General features: G+C 51.7%; 1 protein-coding gene across 2 annotated transcripts; it reads right to left on the minus strand.

Annotated features, from left to right (window-relative positions):
* Positions 1-467: 467 nt before the first annotated feature.
* Positions 468-16910, minus strand: GOLPH3L (golgi phosphoprotein 3 like). Of its 2 annotated transcripts, none has more exons than XM_014604390.3 (5): positions 16800-16910; positions 15424-15631; positions 4949-5080; positions 3379-3493; positions 468-2739 (listed from the first exon to the last, which is right to left on the minus strand). In XM_014604390.3, exons 2-5 carry the CDS (start codon positions 15595-15597, stop codon positions 2312-2314), a joined length of 849 nt encoding a protein of 282 aa, XP_014459876.1. In that variant the 5' UTR covers positions 15598-15631; positions 16800-16910; the 3' UTR covers positions 468-2311. The 2 variants fall into 2 exon arrangements, with proteins under 2 accessions (XP_014459876.1, XP_006273351.1); XM_006273289.4 differs by having other exon boundaries at positions 15424-15634.
* Between the last annotated feature and the right edge of the window lie 95 nt (positions 16911-17005).

The following is a 17005-nucleotide window of genomic DNA, read 5'->3' on the forward strand; positions in this document are numbered from 1 at the left end:
AGCCAGGCCCCTAATTAGCAGTATTCATTAGTGAAGACAAAGGAATGCATGCGATATGACCCACCTGGCTGTCTCTGCCACCCCCCTTCCCTTGACCCATGTTGGGCAGGGGACCATGGCCCTTGCCCAGCAGGTCCCCATATGACAAGCCACTGGGTCCCTCTGGTGGCAGAGGCAAGGGGACCAGGCCTCAGGATGCCTGGGTGCTATGCCCCGCTTTGGTCCCAGTGTGCAGGTTGCTGCCTGGCTCTAGGGCTCAGTTTCCCCACCTGTGCATCACAGCTAATGACGCAGAGCTCTGCCCAGGACCCCAGGGGATGCATTTCCTTGCAGCTGCTCAGCTTGATAGGAGGGATAGGGCTGAGACCAAACAGATTCATCATACAATGCATAAGCAGGAGCCGGTGCCAAAGCGATGCTGCCCCAGCTCTATTGGGGGAGACAAGAGCAACAAGGAGCACAAGACAGCACCTGAAGGGGATTTTATTAGAAAGGGCAGTTTAAAAAATCAACAGCCATTCCCCTTAGAGCCATGGGGCTCCGTGCTGGGCAGAGACCTGTGGCCACAAGTCAGAGGGGAACAAGATGGCATGGAGGCTCCTCTGCAAGTGACCACCACCAGAGCAAGTCGGCTATGAACTGGGTGGAGGGAAACAGGCCCCCCTATTTCTGCCCTGGTCCAGAACTGGGACCCTCCAGCTGCGGGAAACATTCAGGCCTGGCGTGTTGCAGCCGAGTGTAGAGGTGATGGAGGGTGGCAGGTGGATTTCAGAGAACGGCCATGAATCCGGTTTGTTCACCCACATCAGACCAGGTCCCCAAATCCCCAAACCCAGCCCAGAGCTCTTGCACAGCTCACTTCTAGACCTAGAGGCTGCGGGCAGCAGGGACCACAGCTCTATTTGGTGTCTGTTTGATGCACAGGACAGCAGCCAGGGGCTTGGGCAAATAAATGAATGATTTCCAGCTGCACTGTGCTAACTGCCGCTATGCACACCCTGGTCTCTACAGTGAGTGAGAAGAGCAGTTTGCTGTGGTTCCCAGGGGCAAGAGCGGGCACATGGGCAGCAAACACAGAGCAGGCAGAGCCTTGTAGGCAGCTCCTGCCCTTTCCTGCTGTCAAAGAGGCAGCTGAGAAGGAAGCTCCTTGTTCTCCCCTCTCCAAGAGCCCTGTTAACAAGGGGGCTCTGACTGCTCTCTCCTCCCGGGGGTGATACATGGCATAAGGGATGCCACCCTGGGGGGGGTGACAGGGGGGAATTAATAAGGTACTGAATGAACAGTGATACAGGCAAAACTAAGACCCAAGTCCCCAGCTGCTGTGTGGGTAGCTCAGCAGAGCTGTGCCTGCAGGTTTCAGTACTCATCTGCAAGAAACAGGCAGACAGGAGCAGCTCAGCTTAGCTGTTGTACCTGTATCTCTGCTGAGTGCAAATCTCATCTGGTCCTGTCTGTCTGTCTGTCATGCAGGGGGGTAGAGCCAGCAGGTCCCCCCACCCCCCCTTCTTCACTCCCCACAAAGCACTGAATAGCACCGGAGGTCACTTTGCCCTGATCACCAGCAGCCCAGTCCGTCCACTGCTCCAGCTTCATGCTGATCCAAGAGGTGCCCATGTGAGACTAGAGCAGCACAGCTGGGTACCGGGGAAGGAAACAGAGGAGCTGGGGGGTGGAGGGGATTGTGCCCCACTGGCCTTGGAGGCTATGACTCCCATACTAGCATCTGCCAAGGGCACCAAGCTCAGACCCCAGGTCCCTCCTGCCCTTCATGGCAAGGAGCCAGGGCATGGACTTCCAGCCCCCCAATGTATAGGTCCTATCCAAGCTCCAGTGCCCAAGGCATATTCTCCATGTCACAGGGGCCCATGCAGAGCAGGGCATGCGGGCAAGAAGCCTCAAGGCAGCTCCAGCTCTTACCAAGGGCCATGCATCCTCCAGTTGGGGGGAGCAGGAAGGGGGCATTGCCCCGCTCCAGTCACATGTCAAGTACCAGGCACCCTTCACTCCGGAGCGAGAGAGCAGCACGCAGCCCCCCTGGACAGTCTCTGCCAGGGGGTCAAAATGGGGGCCAAGCGGCCCAGAGACGCAGACCTGCGTGTAGCTAAGTGTTCACAGAGGACAGACAATTTGACCGCACACACACCCCTTCCAGCACAGCCACCTCAGGCCATGAAGGGGGCAAGGGGGAATCTGCCAAGCCCACCCCATACCAGCCTATGCAAACCCGCCCTCCACGGAGGGTAGTTCTGTATGCATGGGTCCTATCCTACATCGAGAGGGCCACGTTTCGTGCCATGGCCGGCCAGGGTGCTTAGGATTTATTGAAGGCTGCAAGGACAGCCCAGATCATCTCCATGGCTTGTGCCTTGCCACCCTCCACCTCGGGGTCCAGCTCCAGCAGGTCCTTTGAGCGGCTCATGGCCACCTCATACTTGTCGTCGGCCAGTGTGGAGAAGACGTTCTCCAGCACGTCCGAGGAGTGGGCCAGCACCAGCAGGGCCAACGTCCGCCTATCCATGCGGTGCGGGTCGTTCACCCAGCGGTCCAGGACACTCTCCTGCAGCTTCTTGACGAGGCGTTGCTTCTCGGTGGTGTTGGTCACAGGGTGCGTGGTCATGTCAAAGAGCAGGAAGTTCTGCTTCTCCGTGGTGAGGATACCCTTCTCCACCAGGTTCTTGGCGACGCGCTCGCGCACGTTACGCAGCTGGTACTGCAGCTTGAAGGGGTTCCAGGTCTCGCCTGTGGGAAAAGCAGCCGGGGGCGTGGGGTAAGGGGATGACTCTCTTCTTCTGCACCGAAGCATCAGCCAGCTGCAGAGACCAAGCCCACCTCCCACACCTTGCCCAGGCCCCAACTGACCACCACCCTCCATTGAGAGCTTTGTTAATGCACCCCCTGCCTAGCCCCCAGCCATTTCAGCCTGGGATTCGCCCCAATGCAGTCCTGCGCTATGGTAACACAGTCCTTCAGTCTCCAGGCCCCCCAGTCTGCCCATGCTCTCCAGGGCTGGAAGTGGTACTCAACAAGGACTGCTGGAACCAAACAAACAAACAAAAAACCAAAAAACAAAACAAAAACCAGGCTCCAGGGCCAACTCCCAGTCGAGCCAGGCATGGGAGAGGCACGCTCAGCCCTGCCTTCTCCAGGACCTATGCTGACGTAGTGTACACAAGCCTGAAGTACAAGCACCATCCGGGACCCTCCAGTGCAAACAATAGGATAAGGAAACACCACTTCCTCCCACAGCCACCTGCCTGGCTCCATTCTTTGCCCAGGTGGAGCCAGCCACCAGGTCCCAACCCGTTCAGCCTGCAGTCCTGGGGAAGGGGGGAGCCCCAGGGCACCAAGCAGTGCAGGGCACACCCCAAGCCCACATACCCGTGAGCAGCTCTATCCAGGTCTGCACCGTCTCTGCGGGCTCTGTGGCTTTGATATGTTTGAGAGTCTCATCTAGCAGGATGTCGCCAGTCGGGGTATCTGACTTCAAGAGTACCTGCAAGGACAAAAGGAGACAGCCAGAGTGAGGCCAGGTCCCAGGCAGGCACCAGCTCCTCTCCCCCCAGCTGGAGCATCACAACTCTGCTACCTCTGCACAGTCCAATTCTGCAGTCTAGGATCTGAGCTGGGGAACCCAAAACTGGGGTCATTTGGATAGGCCCGGGGGGGGGGGGGGGGGGGGGGGGGAACACAGACGACGACACACAACACACACTCTACACATGTCAGTAGAATTCCAGGGCACACAGGCATCCCCCCACCTCCTTGGGGCATCCCCCACTAAGGATGCAGCTCTGATGCAGCCTTGTTAGTGGTAGCAATGTGTCAGGGAGGGTTTAAACCTTCATCAAAAGGCACTGGGTGTTGGCTACAGCCCAAGCTGTGGATGGGGACTGGGCTGTGCCAATGCTTCTTCTGGGACCAAAACTGGAGGGTCCCGACTAGAGGGTCTTGCCCCTCCACTCAGGGTCAGACTGATGCCTATTTGAGGTCACGGAGGAATTTTATCCCCTGGTCAGACTGGTATGGAATTGGAGGGGAAGAGAGCGGTCTGCCTTTTTCTATAGCAGGGGCACAGCCTCTACCTGGGATCTCTCGAATGTATAATTAACAACCCCTCACAGCAGCAAGACACTGGCTGCAATAGTCCCTCCTGATTTCCCTGTGGCAGGTTTGGGTGTGATGTCTCTGCTGAGTCAGGTTTGATTGTTAACTTATGAAGCGTTTAGATGATGGATGTGTCTGGGACGGTTTGGACAAGGCTGATCCTGCCTCAAGCAGGGGGTTGAACTAGATGTGACCTCTGTAGGTCCCTTCCAGCCCTACCTCTCTAGGATTCAATGATTCAGGGAACACCCTCACACAGGGGTCCTCATAACCAGAGCCACCCTTGAATACAGACCTGATCTCCACCAGCGAGTATGCGCAGCATCCTTCCTGAACTGCGCAGGGATTACAGACATTTTTAGGGCAAGGACACAGGCACTTAAGCAATTTGTATGCCAATGCATACCGGGATCAGGAACAGACCAAAATGCAGCTCATTCCGGGTACCAAACGGCTATTGGTTCACCCCATTACTACATGGCAGGGAATCAGGTAACAGCTGGCTGGCCATTTGCAAGCCACTAACCCAAGATAAGTCTGGACAGATGACAGCTGCACTGGTATAACTTAAGCTGGGAGGGTTTTACCCTGATTCTATCAGGAATAATGCTCAGCTGTTTTAGAGGAGGTTACCCTGATTTTGGGATGTGTCATCTGTCCTCAATTTTTGTACACTAGAAAAAGTGTACTGGCTACCCATGTGCCCCGGTTCCTCTGAGATCACTGTTTCAGCCTCCTGACCTTCGCTGCAGGGCAGAAGAGGGCCAGGCGCCTTCTATCCCCAAAGGCAGCCAGCCCCACTGAAGAGGAAAGCCTGAGTCCCCCCACCCCAGGGGCAGCTCACCTTCCTGTCCAGCAGCCTCCTCTTCCTTATGGTGGGAGGCTCCAGATGGATCCGACCACGCATGGCCAGTTCGATGAGGATGCCACCGCGCAGGCCCGAGGAGATGCAGTCATTCCAGAAGGATGTGTAGCCCTGGGAGGGGAAGCACAACTGGCATTAGAAGGAAAACTTGCTGGGGAATGAGGACAGCTGGTGATGTCTCCCTGCTGAGCAACTAACAGAGGGTGGATCAGATCCCTACCATTGCGTGGCAGGGGCCTGCCTTGGAGTAGGGGACCTGAGTTCCAAACCTGCTGCTGTCTGCAGGGTCATGACCAGACCTCAAACTGCTCCCAGGTGCCCAGAGGGGATGCAGCTTGCTCTGGGAACAGCACAAGGCTACAAACTGTCTGCAGAACAGGTCAACAGGGCTCACAGAACAGGTCAGCGGCAGAACTAGGAGCAGAACCCAGAAGACCCCGTTCCCAGTCCAGGGAAAGAGCAGAGAGGAGAACAGTTCTAGGGGGACTTGGAGATATCTTGAACCCCAGCTGGTCCATGGCACTGATGGAACAGGCCACTGCCCAAAAGCCACTGGAGCATTTATAGCTTTATGGCAAGACACCCTTGATTCTTGGGATCGCAATGGGTGCTCTGCACCTCCAGGGGAAGAAATGGCCCCATATCTTTGCCCCAAGGGGTTTATAGACATGACCCAGCTAGAGGGAGGGAGAGGGGGATTCTAATACACATTCACAGCAGATGAAGACAGACATCAGGCTCATTGAGGGCCCTGTAGAAAAAGGGCATCTTTGGAAAGATTTCATAGTGATCTTGCACTCAGGGGTCCAATTGTCATCTCAGTAAGAGGGCTGGGACCAGGAGACCAGCATAGGGCACGCAGCCATCTCCATTTCCTTGTGGGGAAAGCCCTGCAGCCCTTGAATCAACTCCCAGCTCTTACAACAACAGAATCATAAAGCAGTGAAGCTGGCAGGGACCTCTGGAAGTCCCATCTAACCCAAACCCCTGCCTGAGGCAGGATCAGCCCCATCTAAACCATCCCAGACACATCCTGGTCTGACCCGTTCCGAAAAACTACCCATGCAGCCCTGTCGCACTGCAAGGTCCATTGCCCCAAGACACCAAAAACTCCCAGACGTGCTCCAGGTAAAGCGGGGGGATGAAGGCTGCCAGCATCCTGCCACTGCAAGGGGGTATAAGGCACCCAAAGGACCTTGTCTAAATGTGGTATCTTTTATTAGACTGACTAAATACCTGGAAATAAAAGATATCACATTACCCAAAGAACCTTGTCTGCCTATGTCCTTAGACCAACACGGCTATAACCAACACCCCCAAAACACGGAAGACATCAAATTTTGCCATTTGAGAGGGGGTATTAAATGCACTTGAGAGATCCCAGTCAGAGGCTGTGCCTTCTGCTACAGAGGAAGGCAAACCACCCCTACTAGTCTGTACCAATTTTGACTAAGGGAAAAATTCCTCCCTGACCCCCAATGCAGTGTCTGTTTGACCGAGAGTAGAGGGGCAAGACCCTCTAGCCAGGACCTTCCAGGTCCGATTCCCAGCAGGAGCACTGGCATAGCCCAGTCATCACCCCCTGCCTGGGCTGCAGCCAACACCCAGCACTGCTGCACAAGCTTATAAAAAAAAAAAATCCAAACCCTGACACATACCAATAAAAGAACCACTCCCAGGTATAGCTTTGGCTCCAAACGTGACAACCTTGAGCTCTTCTTGCAGGTGTAACACAAACAGCCACCCAGTGGGAGATATTTACAGGGCTGGTAGGCAAACTGCTGCTGGCCAATCCTTCCTGGGTAAACAATGAGCAACAGGATACATGCAAGCCAGGGAGCTGGCTGGCTCTGGTTACAACATAACCAGCTTCCTGGTCACCTGAACATGCCCCTGTGAACATCATGGCTTTCCAGGTGTCAAGGGAGAGCATTTGTAGGGCAAAAGGGATCTTTGCTCCACCCCAGACCTCTGAAATCTCACTTCGCCTTGAATAAGAGCTCTGAAAACCAAGCTGACTACGGCCAGCCCATGCTGGCCTGCAGGGCAGGTGGCATTATCCCAACCGGCTTCAGCAAGTTGGGTTACCTTTTCCCATCCCCTACAGATGTCTTCAGAGAGGGTCTCTTACCATGTGTGTTGCTGGTACAGCATGACCTTCCCTCTCAGGTTGGCTACTGTGAGATTAGAGAGGCTGCAACCATAGAAATACCCAGCACTTGTTCCAAACAGGAGTATGGGAGAGGGGAAAAAATATCAGAGGGAAAGAGGGCTTTGGACAAATCTCCATTCTCTATAGGTTTTAAAGAGCGATTTCTACAGAACCTCCTGGGTAGGCAAATTTCCCCCCTAAGGGAAAGGCGTGTATAACACCTGACTGCTGCCATAAGAACTGCTATTTACTGGGTCAGATCACAGGTGTAATCTTGCCAGTCTCCTGTCCTGTCTCTCTGGCAGAGAGCAGATATGTCTTGGTTCCCTGATGTAGCAGGGCTAGGAGGTGTGAAGGAGGTTTCATGAATGAGACAGAATTAAGTTCTCCTCCCTGACCTCTCAGTTGCCTGGTCAGCAAAGGGACCAATTCTTCCCTTTCAGAATTAAATCTCCATGAAGACATGCCAGAAAGTTACCCACCACCTGCTTTTGCAATGACTTTCAAACTGGGTCAGCAGCTGGCGCAGGCACCATCCAAGCAGTAATTGTTTTCCCCAAGAGCAGCTTTCCCCGGGCTTACGAATAAACGAGTCCGCTTAAGAAACTCGTAAAGCCCCTGACACCTTCAGACCTGCCTGGAGAACAATTTCTTACTGCAGCTAATTGCTTCCAAGTCCTGTAATAAGAGTGCTCCTTGCTGTCCACAGCTTTATCTTTAAGCCCGATGTGCAGCCTCTTGAAGAGGCAGGTGGGACTCCCATTAAGGTTTAGATAAGAGAACTATCCCCAGCGTCCTTTCCAGATTCCAGTTGGGCTAATTACAGCCTGCCCACTTAAATCCACCTTGTAACTTTGAGCAAGATAGGGTATAATTGCCTGCTTGGGAAGAGGAGCACTTAAGCATGCTGTTAAAGAGCTGCCAGCTTCCACCCCAGAAGGTGCTGCATTTCAGCTGTGGGTGGGGTGCGCTGCTGGCATCCATGACTAGCTCAGATCTACAGTAATTTCTACAGGCTACAGAGTTCAGGCTAAGTATTACCATACTTTCTTGCCTACAGTGCACCCCAAAATAAGACACACACCTCATTTTGAAAGGCAGAATGAAGGCGGAGGGGCAGAGAGCTTTCCTTGTAGTCATTTTGGGGGGGGGGGGGGGTGCGTTTGGTATGTAAGAAGATGCAATACTTTATCCACTTGTTCTAGGATGAGAGGTATTACCTCTGGGCACTCCAATGCATGTAATACAGCATGGACATACAATCATTTTGGCTGGGTGAGATTCATCCATCATCAGTGGGCCTACTAGAATCTGAGCACTTGTGCAATGCCAATAGGTCTGTGCCAGGACAGTGCTGAATCAGAATCTTCCTCTCATCCTCCACCTACCCCTCTCACATCTACCTGATCCTGAGAAGTGCTATCTATGCACCTGAACCCTCAAGGGCTCAGCACCACAACAGCACCTTGAGATTACACCCAAGAACAAAGTCCTTTTACATCAGGTATTGTATGGGCTCGTTAAGCTATTCCAGGCAAGGACTCTCATTTACCATCTGAAAAAAGAATCGGAACGGGAAACAGATATGAAAAAGGTCACGGGCAGCCCAAGTGTCTGGTGGAGAACCTGTTGTTTTAGGGAACAGAAGAAAGCCCTGAAGCCTGGATGCCACAGGCAGCCACAGCATCACAGTCCAAACTACGCCTCTCTCCCAATGGGCACCCAGTTCAAGCAGCCTCTGCCAGGTAAGATGGGCAGATAAAAGGGGCTGGGGATGAGGAGGAAAAGTTTCACAGGCCATCAGGGCACTCTTCCCTACAGGCACTGTTCTTGGCCTGGCTTGTCCCCTCTCCAATTCTTTCACTGCCCTCATTATATCAAACATTAACTCAGGAGACAATGCTACATCCCTACAGGTGGTAGGAGAACTTGTCTGAAGGAGCCAAAGGGTTGCTCAGCAGGGAGGCTGCTGGTGCTTTCTACTGACTGTTCCCTCCCTCCCTGGTCAGTGACCACAACACCTGCCATCTGTGCTATCAGGAACAGTCCCACCCTAACCAATGGGCTGTATCTTTAGAGTGGGGATAAGCATTGTGCTAACTCTAAACCGCCAACTCTGTGGTCTAACGGGTCAGGACAAGCACAACCTGCTCGTGAGAACAGAACAGAGTTCTGGTCCCAGCTCATGGAGGGGTGTAAAGGCCTCCAGAAAGGGGCCTGGTTCTGGCTATCTGGCCATCCAGAAAGGGATGGAGCGAGAGTCCATTCTCCACTCTGACTGCCCCCTGCCTCAGTTTCCCTCCCTATTTACCTGGAAAAACATTAGCCTGTCTCATAGTGGGAGGTGAACATCCTAGTTCCACAGCTGCACTGGAAGGTGCGTGTGACATTTCTGCATGGCTGTCACATTCCCCCTACTGAAACAGATCCCTTTTGAACTGACATGAAAGAGTCCTGCACTTTCAAAAAGGCTGTTAGGTCATCACTGGGCGCGACTACATGAGACGCTTACTGCGCATTAGCCCAATAACACTGCACAGTAGCATGGCAGTTAGAAACCATGCTAATAGCCTACTGTGCAGTGTTACTTATTAGGCCAACGTGCAGTAAGCATCACAAAAAAAACCAAACAAACCGTGAACTGAAGCTATTACACAGGAATTCTAGTTAGTACTTTATTAAGCAAGTACTAAACTAAATGCACAGTAACTAAGGTGCATTAATGAACATGTAGATGTGCTCACTGTGACCATGATGGTTTGAGCAGCTAATGCTCACAGCTCAACAAAGTCCCCAGGGGAACAGAGGCTCATTGCACTAAGACCTTGATTACACTGACTAACAAAACTTCCATCTCCAGCACCATCAGGGAAGGTACTCACTCTTTGGTGGGATCTATACGACCATCCGACTGCGCAAGATCCCCGTTTTAAAGCAATATCAGCTACGTATGTCTGTACAAAGCCAAGGGTGTTGGGAAGGGCACCAAAGAAGTTAAAGGGAACAGAAGCATGCAGCTTTGTTCTCCCTACACACCCAAGTGGCTCAAATATTTAGCATCCCAGGTTGTTCCCCGATCTCCTGTTACTTCAGTGATGCTGAGATCTTATCTTGGGTTGAGCCAACAGCTGCATGTGCTGGCACCTCTTGCTGGAGGTGACCACATGGTAGTTTCACCCACATCAGTGAACTGCCCGCAACTGGGAGGTGTCAGCAGCCACTGGAAGCTGCAGGTGTTTGGCATCTGAGACCCAGCCCTGCCCTTCCTTCTCCCAGCCCCTGCCAGGCTCTTCAGGGGTTCAGTTTTCAGCCCAGGGTAATGTGTCAGCACGCTGTGTAACACCCGATACCTGATGCTTCCCTGCTGACCGCAGCAAATGCTGAACAGATGCTCTCTTCTGGTGTGGAGGCTGAACCAACGGTTAGGGCATCAGCCTGGAACTCAGGAGACCTGAATTCAAGTTCCTCCTCTGCCACTGACTCCCTGCTGTAACTTTAGGCATACTCACTTAGCCTCTCTGTGCCTCTGTGATGCCATCTGTACAATGGGGATAGGAGCCTTGTCCTACAGCAGGGGGAGCTGGGAGGTGCTCAGGGGCAGGTAAGTACTAAAGGTAGATAACAAGAAGCAGACGTTAGAGCAACCAGGTAACTCCACCCATACAGATACTTTCACTGGGCAGCTCCATACTAGGGTACGGAGCCTTTCACTTGTAGGCCAGCTGTGCACATTAGGACAAGCCAAGCTGAAGCCAATTAGAAAGCTTGTTACTAGCTGGAATCCAGCTGTGCTAGTCTCAGTCAGGTTCTGAAGGATGGGTTTTACCATATCACAAACCCACCGAGCTATTCCAGTGAGAAGCCAAGGGCAGATTCTGTATTCTCCCCCCACATGTATCAGGATGCACGGCCAGTGCATTTGTGCTGCTGCCAAACCAGCCCGGAGCCCTCGATCTGGCTTCATACCTTGCCAGCCCAAGACAATGGGAACAATGCATTCCTGCTAAACTACAGCCCAAGAACAAACACAAAATCTGCGCACGCAGGTTACAACAGGGCTCTGTGACGTGGTACCCAAGATCAGCTCCCAGCCCCTGCAATCTTCCAGAAAGCCCCTTCCCAGCCTGAGCTGCTAAATCAAACAGAACGTGCCTGCCCAAGACGCAGCTGCCCACGGGCGCTGGGAACAGAGACCCATGCAGCTGACAAGAGGAATCCAAACCTTCTGGTGGGGTTCGCTCTGCCTTCCAAGAGGTCTCTGGTCACATAAGCAGCCCTCTTCTCTCACTGGGGCAACCTGAAAGCAGAGAAACCACTTCACCCTGTCCAGCTATTTTGATCATTCCCACTTCCCCACAGCTGCACAATATTTCTGGTCCAGCTGCATTCTCTGAACCCAGCTCCTGTCCTTCCCTTTCTCCTCCCTCGCCAATTCTTAGCTAGACCCAAGTGAAACATGAGCACACCTGGGGTTATGTCTTCTGTCGGTCTCAGACAGGAAGGCAACATTTGCCACTGCACGGGAGGGGAACACAGCATCTATCTTGACAACATAATTAGGGCTGGTTTTTACCTTGGAGTTTCATCCCATGAGGTTGTCACAGCCCCTCTGGCTTCCAACCAGGACTCTGGGGCAACCAAAGGAAAGCACCATTACCCTAAAGAATCCTCCCCAGGTTTTACCTCCCGTTTGCACAAGAGGCAGTGTTCTGGTCAGCCACCTCAATACCTTGCACCGGCTCACGTACCTGGCACAGAGTTGCCATTTCTGAGGATGGCATGATTCTTTTAGGACATGATGAAGAATGCCTTACAATCCAAAGCTTGTCTGACTTTATCTTGGTTTGAAAGAGAAGCTGCAGACTGGACAGGATGAAGTATGGTTTAAACAGGGACTACAGGTTCTCATCCCACAACCTGGATCATCTTTGGTGACCCCAGTGCTCCTATAGGTTCTTTACTTCAAGCACTACTCCCCTTCCCCACCTTCTCTTTTATTCAAAGCACTCACTCCACTTCATACACTGCTCTGCGCTGCCTTTCACAGCTTCTGATGAGGTCAATTCCAGTTCACAAAAGCTCCTGCTCTATCTTAGTTAGTTAGTTAGTCAATAAGATTTCATAGATTTTTAGGGTCGGAAGGGAACTATTAGATTATCAAGTCCAAGGGCAGGAAAGAGCACTGGGGGTCAAGTAATCACAGCCAGGTGCTTGTCTAATCTTCTTTTAAAGACCTGCAAGGTAGGGGAAAGCACCACCTCCCTTGGAAGCCCACTCCATATTTTGGCAACCCTCACCATAAATAATTTCTTCCTGATGTCCAATCTAAATCTACTCTCCTTCAGTTTATGGTCACTGTTTCTAGTAATAAGATGTGTATCTACCCTGCCTTCTGCCTGATTTTATCCCAACCATGCAGCTGGTCCAATAAGAAATATCACCTACAAAAATCTTTGCTTCTTGCAGAATTCCTGGGCCATCACAGCTACATCACTCCAATATGACTAGGAGTCTCTTAATGCAGTCAGTGCTTTTTCTTAAAAACACCCCAGTTCCTTTAAATAGGTTTTATTTTAATCCAGTCTCAGTTTCAGAGACATGAATCAGTCTCTGAGCACCTGAGGCCAGCAATATGCACTCCTCCTCCCCACCCTCCAGCACACACCCAGAGGTACATTTTGTCCCACTGCAGTCAGCGGGACCATGTCATGTGCACAAATACATGCATAAACATTACAGTCCGAGATCCAGATCTGCAAAATTCTGCAAGGCAGGAAGCAGGTTGGGCATGATGCCCAGCATAGCAGGGCTCTTGTTTCAACTAGCAAAGCTGGAAATGAACTATCCTAACCATTACATGCATCACATGGCCTCTGAGTGCTAACAAAGCCCAACTGACAGCCACTCTGGCATGGCAGATTTCAGATACCCAGGGCCAAAGCTGCTAGCAAAAACTCGCAGGTAGCTTTTCTCATAATCAAAGGTCCTGAAATATCCATTTCCAAAAGACAGTGCCACCCCAAGTCTGTAGACAGGAGCCACTCCTCGCTGCCAGGGTTCATGGGACCGGGTTACAGAGCACAGAGTCCAGTTTAGTGATTTCAGAGAGGAGAGAATTGTTGTCCCTGTGAGAGCCTAGGAAGTACTGCACACTTTGTGCTATGATCCTGGAGCACCGCACTCCTCTATACAAGCTCAGTAAGGCACCAATGTCACCATGACCAACACACACTGCCGTGGAGAGGGATCTGTCTGGAACGGCTAGCTGCGAACATCGTTAACACTAATGAGATGGTATTATCTCCAGGTTCCTACTCGGATCAGGGCCTCCTTGTGATGGATGCTGCCAAGATGCCTCATGAGAGACAGTTCCTACCTCTCAAATAGCTTGCAATGAAATACTGAGTTAGTTGCATTGTGATGGCACCCAGACAAAGGAAGTTCTATCCCCTCTCACTGCTTTTTTTTTTTTTTTAAAAAACAGATGAGAAACTGAGGTAGAGAGAAAGACAACGTGATTTGCCTGGGATCATACACAGCCTGTGTCAGTGCCAGAAACTGAACCCTGGAGTCTCAGGCCAGCCTTTGAGCCAAGAAACAATCCCTCCTTTCTGACTTTCTTTCTTTTTTTTTTTTGCAGAACTGTAAGAAAGAAAGAAAGAAACCCCTCCGGCACCAGACCGAGGAAGGAAACTTATCTGGCAACAACCCAGTTCCACAGCAACAAAGCAACACAACCTAAGTTCATCACCTAGAAATTCAATCTGAACTTTCTATCCTAATGGGAGAAGGGGGGAAGCTGCCTGCAGCTGAACAGGTGATGTGCTCCACCCAGGAGGTGGCTTTCAATCACCTAATGGGAATAGATCTATTTTTCACAGATACACCTTTTAATCCCAATTTAGGATCTCGCAGGCTTTCTTCCACCAAGATAGGAATCTGCTCTGTTTCTCTCTCATGTATTTAAGACAACTTGGGTGCCAAATGATAATATTCCCCTGCAAGCTCAAGAAAACTTCTAGACTGCAGAAGGGCAAGGTTTTCACCCACGGCATTCACTCAACTGGATTTTATTTTTTGCATCCGATGGTTGTGTCAGCTCTTTACAAATATTCTGGGGTTTTAAACAGCTGTTGCTATCCTGCTGGTATCCAGGTGATGGAGTCCTGATACTATTTTGAAGTGCAAGAGAGAAAGTATAAGCACTGATCAAGTAGATGAGCTAAGTCACCACCAAGAAGCAAAAATTTCTGGGTGCCTTGGGTTTCTGTTGTGCTCCCAAAGGCACTGAACAGCCCTAGTATAAACCTGTCTGGCCCCAAAATAGCCCAGTCCTTCTTTTACAACAGCCCCAAGCAAAGGGTGGGGTGGGGTGGGGTGTGGCCAGGCTGGATCTATAACCTGCCCCATCAAGGAGCAATTCAGGACAGAGGTAACCCTTGGCTCCTAAATAAACAAGAGGTAAATGGCATCTCCTCCCTTTCTCTACAAGGAGAGGTCAGGCTCCAGATGGGAGTAGGGGCCTGCCTCTTCCAAAGGCCAGGCAGGGGTCTTGGCCAAAAGCCCTTTTATAAGGCCTTATTTTAGGCTGCATTTCAAGTAAAAACAGAAATTGGGTTTATCTCTGGTCTGATCCGCTCAGGCTACAGGTGGAGAGAGAAGGGGAAGAGGGGTGGGTGGGAAAACAATGGTTTACACAGGCAGCTCGAATGGCAATTAACTTGAACTAGCCCCAAGGAGGAAAAGAAAGTGTTCTCTCAGTACTTCATGGGTATTTAGAGTGAGACAATGGGCTTGGACCTCTGTAGGATCCCAGAATAAAAAGCTTTGCCCTGGTAGGATATCAACATCTGACCTGTAGCCCTACTTTTTAACCAAGGGCTGGTCTACCATCAGGCCCCAGTAGAGTTAAGATAGGGAGAAGGTAACACTCCTGGAGTCTAAGCCAGACCCCTCCACCCCAAATGCTACAAGATCCTCCCACTACAAAGCAAACAAAACACCAGTGGAGCTGCCCAGAGGAGGCCAATGTGGCCAGCATCCTGGGGCAAGGAGGGAAGGTACTGGGGTGACCCAAGCATCCTGCTCCTGTGCCTGAAGGGGAAAACTCTGCCTTGTGTTCCCATGTTCCCTTTGCCCAGAGGCATGCACAGATCCACAGCAAGATAAACCCTTCAGCTCTGCAGAGAAGCCAGCAGGATTTGCTCCCCAAGTTACCGAACCAGAGGTGTTAGCCAGAAGCCTCCAAGGGGGCTCACATCCAGAAGGCAACAGCAGTGCTTCTAATAACAGGACATGTTACCTCCTTGTCCTTCAGCCCCAGGAGCAGCACCTCCTCCATGAGGGTGAGGCGGATGTCTTTGGAGTCAGAGTCCTCCTCACCCAGGTCTTTAGATGAATCTTCCTCACCATCTGGCCGCTTGTCAGCATTTTTGCCTGTGTCGGCCCGCCGGCCCCTGCGAGTTAATGTCGTCATCTTCCTTCAGCTAGGAGCACAGGTTTTCACAGGGCTGCTGGAGACAGATCACGAAATTTCAGGTTTGAAAGCCTAAGCTCCAGGGAATCGCAGGCAAGAAGCCTGGCAGGATCAAGGCAGTGCCCCCCACCTCCCCTTAACACAGTAAGTAAGCTGCATACACAGCTCTGGAAAAGCTGTAGGACCCCCACACTGGGGGTTTAGAAGGCCAGGTCAACCAGGTGATGTCCGAGACAGAAGTAGGAAACCCTGTGAGCTAGGTTACTGCTACCTCATTGCATTGAGGGGACAAGTAAATCCTACCTCACCCAGCCAGGGAAGAGGCCGCAGCTCAGATTTTTCTACCCATTGATGTCCTGGCACCTGCACAAAGCTTGGAATGCACCCAGCAAGGCAACCCACAGGGGACCCATAGGTCTTCTCCATCCTTCCTAGCCTCATGGGTCTGTGCGGTGTGGCTTAACTGGTGGAGAATCCTACCCCTTAGGAAAGGGAATGCATTTAAAAAATGATTGGGGGGGGGGGGGGAAGAGGGTAATAGCCAAATCCTTTCTAATCTGCAGCCCCTCCCAAACCCTAGCTCTCAGCTTTGCAACTTTTAAAGCCAGAAAAGCAATATTCCCCTTGCTTCCTTTCCATGTATGGAAGGGAATTTAACTTCCCCTCCAGCTTAGAGATGAGGTGGGGGTCACCCAGCACAGGCTGTGCTACATCAGAGGCTAGGGCAGAAGCTAGAAGAAGCAAAGTAGCTGCAAGCACAAAACTGACATAAAAAGGGGCAAAGGCTACTTCCTGCAACTCCTCTCTGTGCCCTGCTGGGGACATATCTAATCCTTCATTGCCTACCACAGATCCCAGCAGGGGGAAAGGAAGAAGAAGAATGAAGAAGCAAAAATCCACCCCTCCAGAGGAAATGTGCATGCACCCAGGTTCTTGGGTAGATGCGATATCTTTTATTAGACCAACTAAATAGTTTGAAAAAAAATGTTCTTTGTAAGCATTCAGGTACAAGCACCCTTCCTCAGGCACAGAAAGAGTCTGCTGGTGAACTGTGTGCTCACCTGGGTAGAATAAAAGCCAACCACCCCAGAGGACATGGGAAGCTTGCCCAGCTGCCCCTACTTGTGTTAATGATTAATGCTAAAGAAATCCAGCCTAGAGGGAGATTCCCCCAGCCCCCCCCCCCCCCCCCCCCCCAATACCTGAGACTTCTCCTCCGCTCCAGGCTCCCTGTGCAAGCCTCTCTCCTGCTCCGCCCGGTGCTAAACTTGGAGCTAGAGCCGATGAGAAACTTTACTTCCTGGTTGAGCTGAAGAAGGAAGAAGAGAACCTCATCAGCTTCCTGGTATCCTCGAGTAACCAATCCTGGTGCTTGTTAATGGACAAATCAGAGGCTGGGCTGGCAGGG

This window comes from Alligator mississippiensis, chromosome 15 (genome assembly GCF_030867095.1).
Source record: "Alligator mississippiensis isolate rAllMis1 chromosome 15, rAllMis1, whole genome shotgun sequence".
Lineage (NCBI taxonomy): Eukaryota > Metazoa > Chordata > Crocodylia > Alligatoridae > Alligator > Alligator mississippiensis.

Excerpts from the sequence above, each read along its gene's own strand:
- GOLPH3L (XM_014604390.3), bottom strand. The coding sequence starts at position 15,597 with ATGACGACATTAACTCGCAGGGGCCGGCGGGCCGACACAGGCAAAAAT. Across the intron at positions 5,081-15,423 it reads TGGGGCTGAAGGACAAGGAG|GGCTACACATCCTTCTGGAA; the intron begins GTAACATGTCCT and ends TTCCCCTCCCAG. Across the intron at positions 2,740-3,378 it reads CTGGATAGAGCTGCTCACGG|GCGAGACCTGGAACCCCTTC; the intron begins GTATGTGGGCTT and ends CTTTTCCCACAG.